Source organism: Octodon degus, unplaced genomic scaffold (genome assembly GCF_000260255.1).
Source record: "Octodon degus isolate 3935 unplaced genomic scaffold, OctDeg1.0 scaffold00115, whole genome shotgun sequence".
NCBI lineage: Eukaryota > Metazoa > Chordata > Mammalia > Rodentia > Octodontidae > Octodon > Octodon degus.
Genome location: NW_004524691.1, coordinates 5,228,104 through 5,236,275, shown reverse-complemented (window position 1 = coordinate 5,236,275; position 8,172 = coordinate 5,228,104). Strand labels below are relative to the sequence as shown.

At 42.2% G+C, this 8,172-nt stretch overlaps 1 protein-coding gene across 1 annotated transcript in view; it reads left to right on the top strand.

Moving 5' to 3' along the window:
* The window catches only part of Rarres1 (retinoic acid receptor responder 1), a 47,098-nt gene that overhangs the window by 36,028 nt on the left and 2,898 nt on the right, over positions 1–8,172 (top strand). Inside the window, exon 5 of the mRNA XM_023699715.1 lies at positions 2,495–2,631. Within this exon, the coding sequence (XP_023555483.1) occupies positions 2,495–2,631 (137 nt within the window). The remainder of the gene's footprint in view (positions 1–2,494; positions 2,632–8,172) is intronic.

Below are 8,172 nucleotides of genomic sequence, written 5' to 3'. Positions count from 1 at the left end.
ATATAGTAACATTTGAAAAAGGTCACAGCTACCTGCTAATAACATATGCTGGGCTAGGGATATAGCTCAGTGGCATAAGCGCCTGCCTGGCAAGTGCGAGGTCCTAAGTTCTATCCCTGGTACCACAAACAAAAAACAAAGCAAAAAAATATGCTGGCAGGAAAAAGCCCTGATCAGGTTAAAGAGGTCATGGCCAAGTTAATGAACAGTAGAGTGTCCAGTCCTTCAGTGTGAAGGCCTGGGTGTTAATTAATGGGAAAACTATGCATTAATAGAAAACTATGTAGGACGATGGCAGTGCAGTCAGGAAAACTAATAACTTTATGCTGCATACGCACAGCTTTTTTTTTTTCCTAAGAGCACTCTTCAAGTGCTGGGTCCTCCTTCCCACTCGGCATTCATTTCTAAGTTCTTTCTGCACTCCACTTAGGGCCGTGTGGACGCCTTTCCATTTCCTTGAGTCCACAGCACACCCAAGCCACTCACAGCCTTGGACAAGATGGTTTGTCTGCTGCTTTCATGAGATGGAGACCCGTGCTTCTGAAGCTTCTTTCTACCTCACTAGTTCTGTGTGTTCCCCAACACCTTTATTCTTAGGCGCCTTTTCCTTAAATGCCCTTCATGGGGCCAGGGAGATGGCTCAGTACGTTTCTAGGACTTCTTCCATGACTTTGCCCCACCAATTTTCTTCTCATTTCTGAAAACTTGTACCAGTTCCTTGCCTCACCCAGCAGTCAAAGTGAAGGGTCTCGCTGACAGATTCATCATCACGTATCTCCTCAGTGTTCTCACGGGTACGTCCCTGGCCTCCTCCCACCTGGCTTCTACACTACATCCTTAAGTGAAGCTGCCTGGCCTTGGCTCACCACAGACCACCCACATCACCACACCTAGCAGGCTTCCTGCCCCTACTTTATCTGTCTGTAGTAGCTTATGTCATGCACTCCTGTGGCTGACAGTCTTTAATACACCTACTACCAAGCTCATCCCAAACTTTTGGTCATTATAAATGCATCTCCTAACATGTAATGATTTGCCATTTCCTATCAAGCCTACCTTCACAAAGCATTTGGACCCATCCTGTCTTCTTTAAATGCACCACACCTATCCTTCATGACTGTGGTACACCTTCTTAGACTACCGCAGTTGTCGCCCACCTACCCCGTCAGGTTTCAGTCTCCTCCCTCCTGTGTGGCACAGGAGCTCAGCGTCTCTCCCCCCACTTACTACTGAATGAAGCCCGTCCTGCCCTGGCACTGCGTACAAGGCCACTCGTGGCATCCTTCGGACCAGTCACTGGGACTGTCCTAGTGCAGGGCTTCCTGTCTTGCTGTGCTCACTCACACTTGTGCTTCTACCTTTCTACCCATACTCACAAAGGCCCCGCAAGATCTCAGTTCTTTAAAGCCTTCCTGCATCTGTCCAGCCAAAAGAAATCTCGTCTGCTCCCTCCTATTTTCAGGAATGGATCAGGTATATTTCTAGCCAAGTCAAGCTCTACTAATAAATAGAATTTATGCTAAAAATTACTTTATCAAGCGGTTTCCTAACAAGCTTGTTAGGATTCCTTGTGTGTTGAGAGTTACTGTCCTTACTAGGCTAAGATAGTCTCTACCGAGTTGCATAAAATGATTCATGAACAGTTCTAAATAAGTTACTAAAAATTCTATTTCTAAAAGTCACAGAAAGTAAATTATCATTGTACCTCACTTTTGGTATTTTGATATTGTTTAAAAAATATTTGAATTAAAAAGATGCCAAAAAAAAAAAAAAAAAAAGATGCCAAGTCCACAAACAATGCTATCAAAAAAAACCCTGATTTCTTCAGGTATTCATAAAAAGAGAAAGAGATGGTGCCAATACATTAATTAGCTTTAAAGCCAATAATCAGAGGAGGACAAAGATATCCAGCAAATTAGGAAACAAAGATCATCATAATGACTATGTATTTAGTACAGGTTCTACAGGGTCTTACTACACAGATTGGACTCGTAGTGATCCTCCTATTTCCAGCCTCCCAAGTGCTAGGATTACAGGTGCCCTATCTCTTTAGTCATCTCAGCATGCCCCAGAGGTGGGGCCAGCACAGCATGTGGTGCCGGGGATCGAACCCCAGTCCCTGTGTCTCTCTAGGCAGATGCTGAGCTATCTGGCTGGCCCATCATCATAATGATTTTAGATTCAAACAAGAAAATACAGTAATCAACTTTTTAACCTAAGTAGTGATGCTTCTCAACAAAACTTTAGATGAATTTTTAGAATTATTACAGTTCTTGCTTTATATATAGCTCAGCATAGACTACATTGTTTTATACATTTATTCAGTTTGGCAAATTGACAGTCTGCACAAAAACAGATGAGTAAGTCATGTGTCTAGCTCAAGGTCTTGCTGTTTAAATTTATGAGTAAATTTAAACCTTTTTCATTGTGAAGCTTCTAAAATTTTGTCTCACGAAGTGCCTATATTCAAATGTGCTTTTTTCTTCTCTCTCAGATAGCCATGGGCATATCGAGCCCTCACTGAAACCTGTCTGGGACTTGGCTTTTCTTGGCAGCTCTTATGTCATGTGGGAGAAGACAACTCAGTTTTTACACTACTACTTGGTCCAGCTTAGTGGCGTGAAGCAGTGGGTAAGGAACATGGAAATTAACTGGATGAGAGACACAATTGGTGCAATGTTCTTAAGGGTAAATTAATGTAGATTTCTAACTCCATGATAGTTTTCATTGTACTTTATTCCTTTAACAAATATTCAAGAGCCTGCAGTGGGGTGTTAAAAGAATTAGTGGACAGAAACAACAAGATGGCTGCCCGTAAAGAGATTAATTCTAAAGAGAAAAGATCAGAAAGGCAGTGAACTAATAAATATGTAATAAATGTGGTAGGTGCTGTGGCGAAAAAGTAGGGAAAGGGAATGCAGGGTTTTGATAGAATGGCCATCTCTATAGTTTTAAAGTAGGGTTAATTTGAGCAGAGGTGACTTCGAAGAGGACTTTGAGAGGGCGTTTTTAAGCAGAGGAAACTCGGGGGTCGCATAACTAGTTAGCATGCCAGAGTCTCGTTCGTTATCGGAATTAACCAGACAAATCGCTCCACCAACTAAGAACGGCCATGCACCACCACCCACGGAATCGAGAAAGAGCTATCAATCTGTCAATCCTGTCTGTGTCCGTGTTGGGTGAGGTTTCTCATGTTGAGTCAAATTAAGCCGCAGGCTCCACTGCTGGTGGTGCCCTTCCGTCAATTCCTTTAAGTTTCAGCTTTGCAACCATATCACCCCCTGGAGCCCAAAGACTCTGGTTTCCCAGAAGCTGGCCGGTGGGTCATGGGAATAACGCTGCCACATCGCCAGTCGGCATCGTTTATGGTCGGAACTACGACGGTATCTGATCGTCTTCGAACCTCCGACTTTCGTTCTTGATTAATGAAAACATTCTTGGCAAATGAAGCAGAGGAAAGTGAAGCAGCAGGGTGACTGATGGATTGGAGAGATGGCACCGTGGTAGTGTGGCTGAGCAGAATGAGCAAGGGGCCTGTGCCAGGGGAGAACATCAAATGGAGGAGGGCAAGAGGAGGGTATCTGTTCATGGAACACCTTGAGGGCCATTGAAAAGGCCTTGTCTTTTACGTTGTCTTTTGCCTATTAGGGATATTTTAATTTTTATTTATTTATTCTTTGCGGTACCGGGGATTGAACTCAGGACCTTGCACTTGCCAGGCAGGTGCTTATTCTACTGAGCTATCTCCCCAGCTCCTATTAGGGTTTTTAGCAGAATCATTCTGGCTGCTATGTTGAAAACAAAGTGTAGGGAGATAAAGGAAGAAGCAGGAAGACCAATAAAGTACTGCAAACACCTAGGCTAGGCCTGGTGGGATGGCCACAAGAGCAGCAACAGAGGTGGTGAGAAGTGTTTGGATTCAGGTAGACTAACAGTATTCACTCATGGGTTAGATAAGGATATCAGAAAATGGAGAGTTGCCAGGGTTATAGCTGAGTGGCACAGTGCCTGCCTGGCAAGCACAAGGTCCTAAATTAGATTTCAGGTATACATACATAAAAAAGTAAGAGTTAAGATGATCCTTAGGAGTTGGGCCTCAAACGAGGACAGAGTTTTCATTAAACAGGCAAGACTACAGGAGGAACAGATTCATGCTAAATTCTGTATCCAAGTGGAGAATCTGTATAGTCAGCTAGACATCCAAGTCTGAAGAGCAGGGGAGAGGAGTACACTGCAGTTGTGTCTGTGTGCATAGGAGTCAAAGTCACAGCACTGGATGTGATCACAGGTGATGGTGTACAGAGAGTAAGTTTTGCAAGGACTGAATCCTGGAACGCTTCTAACTTTAGATCTCAGTCAGGAACCCAGAGAGCTCACCTGGAGGGAAATCAACAAAAGCTCAGTTGCTTTAGGAGGCAGATGTCAAGGTGGAAACTAGCAGACCTTGTGTGCTACCTGCTTCTGTCTGCTCAGTGAATGCGGCAAAGCCATCAGCGGACAGCAAGGATGAGAGGCAGCACTGGGACTACGGAGAAGCGCCATGCAGCCCTGCAAGCCCGAGAGCTTGACTTCCAAGCACCAGTCACACATAGCCGTGTCGGTGTACATGCCAAGTGAGGGAAGCAAAAGAGCTGGCAAAAGAACTATGTTTCAGTCAGGATTCAGACTCCTGTCAGCAAGTGTGATAGGGACAGAGGAGTATTTTCAGAATAAGCAAAATCAACTTCTCTGAGAGGCAAGCTGAACCAATCATGAGTACCAGTTTTTAAAATCCTTGTTTTTAATAGATCCATCCATGAGTGGATTATCATGTTCTGAGTATGGAGACTTGCCCAGCATTAAGTCAGCATTTTTAATGCCAATGGTAGTCTGCAGTGCCAATGGTAGCCTCCAAAGGCCGCTTGGAGGCTAGAGCCTCATTTTTTTTTTTTAATCTTTCCCTCTTAGAGGAGAAAAGAGGGAATTTTAATAGAAATTATCATTTATTCTCAATAAAATTATGGAAAAAAATAAAAAAGAAATTATCATCTAACTGAATACTGCTGTTAAGACATAGTTCTTTTGCCAGATAAAAGCTTCTCTCTTGCTCACTGTAAATGAGGACACCCATGTAAACCACAGTTTTAAAAAAAGAATAATATATCACTAAGAACTTTAGATTTCTTTTACTATGCAGAGTTTGGATTTTAGGAAATAGTTGAATATACAACTGGCTTGGGTCACATGAAGCAAATCATCTCTTGGGAGCCATGGAATGAAGACTCACAAACTGACTGACAGGCTCTGGAAACGAGTAAACCACTGGAAAAGAGGAAAGTCTGATTGCACGTCTGACAGGCATTTTGGCTTACAGTTCTTTAAAAAAAAAGTAGTGCACACATACATCCACAAACGTTTTCAAATTCTGTGTTAAGTGATCACTAAGGGCTTCCATCTTTCAGCAAAAGCAAAACTATTAATGTTTTTTAAAAAGTCACTAGGAGCAGATTTAAGTCCTATTCTGGGAGACCAGCAACAAAGTGATAGGGCTGAGGAGCCAAGATACCACACAGGCAGTGACTTAGTGCTCAGGAACGTATATAGTTTGCTAGAACTTTCTGTGTGGAAATTATTAACTTTACACTTAGGGCAAAACTCAGCTTTTCATGCAAGTAAGTGCAAGATTATAAGCTCATAGCCAAAAGTGAACAAGTCCCAGGAGAAGACTGTGTCAGCAAGTGTGCAGTGCTGACTCTGAATCCTGTGCACAGACCTGACTCCAGTGTGCTCTTCTCTCCTGCGCTTCAGATTCGTATGTCTAGCTGACTATACAGATTCTCCACTTGGTTACAGAATTTAGCATGAATCTGTTCCTCCTGTAGTCTTCCCTATTTAATGAAAACTGTGCCCTTCTAGTTGGAGGCCCAATTCCTAAGAATCATCTTAGCTCTTACTTTTTTGTGTGCATATACCTGGAAGAGAGGAGGAATTTAAATACAACTACAAATATGACCCATATTCCTGGCAGTCAGTCACTGCTTCAAAACAGAAGGACTTAGGTTACTCTCAATACTTCACTGACAAAGGAGATACATTGGCTAGGAAAAAAAAAAGGTGATTTTCCCTGCATCCTTAGCCTTTAACCTGAATTAATGAAAGTAAAACAATACTTTCAACACTTAATCAGACCTAGATTTTGCAAGTACCCCAAACCATCTAACCAACAGTACAGTGCTACAATCAGCTCTAAGCTTTATGTCTCCATTAGCCAAAGAATCGATCTCATCTACTTGATCTATTCAGCTTTAATCCTACTCACTACTAAAGCATACTGCTTCTGCTAGGAATTATTCTCCTTTGGAGAGGGTTGGTAGAGAAGATAGGGGGTGGATCAGAAGGGAAGAAGCAAAACAGTTTTTTCATGACAATTAAAGTGCTGACTCAACAAAAATGTAACAATGAATCACCATCAATTTGGTCTATAAGGACTTGGCATTTCTGTTGATTTGAAAAGAAGCCAAAGACATATTTCTGAGTTATGTTAAAAATAATGACTTCTTGGCAGAACCTGACCAGATAAGGGCACTCCGGTCTTGCAATACTTTGCCAGATTGGGAAGTGAGGTCTCCTGTAGTCCTTTAATACACTATGCATTTTTTTTTTGTTGTCGTTGTTATAAGATTGCTTATTCCTGGAGGAATACCTTACAAAAAAAGTGGCAATGTTAACAGTATGATCTGCAGCTTTACTGAAGAAGGCCTTAAACAAATGGTTCAGTATTTCCAACAACATAACAGCTAACTTGTGCAGAACATCTCAAGAAAGATGACCATTTCCTCCTAAGGTCAAGACAATCACCATCTGGGCGTGGTAGCACTTGCCAGTAATCCCAGCGCTGGGGAGGCTGAGAGAGGAGCATTGCTGAGTCTGAGCTGAGTTATAAGACACAGTACTAAATAAATAAAACACTTTTAAAAATTAAAAGAAAAAAAGATTTCAGACAGTCACCAAGCTGGAAATATAGCTCAGAGGCACAGTGTCTGCCTGGCAAGTGCCAAGGTCCTGAGTTCAATCTCCAGTACAAAAAAAAAAAAAAAAAAAAAGGCAGACCAACTGAGATAGTCATGAAGTGAAGGTCAAATAAGGCGACATACAGGTCTCCTCATCCTCCAATGCCACCAGACCGAGCCATCCCTGTGGGGCCTGCCCAGGTCCCACCCCAGGGCCACAATCTCCAGAATCTCCAGTCATTTGTAATTTGCACATAAGCTTTCTACTTTGTCCCATGAACTTTGTCATCTTGAGCTACCTATAATACCTAATACAATGCAAAAACTACATAATTTTCATACTGTACTGTTTTAAGGAATAACAAGGAAAAGATGCCACACATGCTTAGGACAGACATGTTTTTTATTTTATTTTTTTATTTTTTCTTTTTTTGAGGAACCAGGGATTGAACTCAGGCCCTTGCACTTGCCAAGGAAGTGCTTATTCCACTGAGCCATCTCCCCAGCCCCAGACATGTTTTTTAAAAAATACTTTCATTTTTTGGTTGTGTGCATGGATGTGGAACACACATATATGGATGGCTAACTATAACTGGAACCTCGATACCGTGTTCTCTTGTGAGACACTGAATTTTCTCTGATGCAGTCTCTGATTTTGCAGCATATACCCTTGATGTCTGAACACTGCCAAACAGGAGAGATCTACGAAGAAGCCACCATTTAAAAAGCAGTCTAGCGCCGGGGAGATAGCTCAGTAGAATATGCACTTGCCTGGCAAGCGCAGGGTCCCAAGTTCTATCTCTGATACTGCAAAAAATAAAAAAAAGCAGTCTATCTCTCATTCACCCAAATTTTTATTTTCTTTCTACAATACCTTCCTCACCTGATATAAACATACTGTTGTATAAAAGTCTCCATCAGGCTGGGGAGATGGCTCAGTAGAATAAGCACTTGCCTGGCAAGCACAAGGGCCTGAGTTCAATCCCTGGTTCCTCAAAAAAATAAAATAAAAGTCTCCATCACTGTGAACTAAGCTACTGTACTGCAGTTGGTAATTTTTAATAGTGGTTCCATGTTTGGAGTGCCTGTCATTGTGGTCTTCTGAATATGGGTGGCTTGTCATGACATGCCAGTTACTGCTAAGATGTCTCTCGGGTAGGTGGATGTTCAAGAAGAAGGGGGT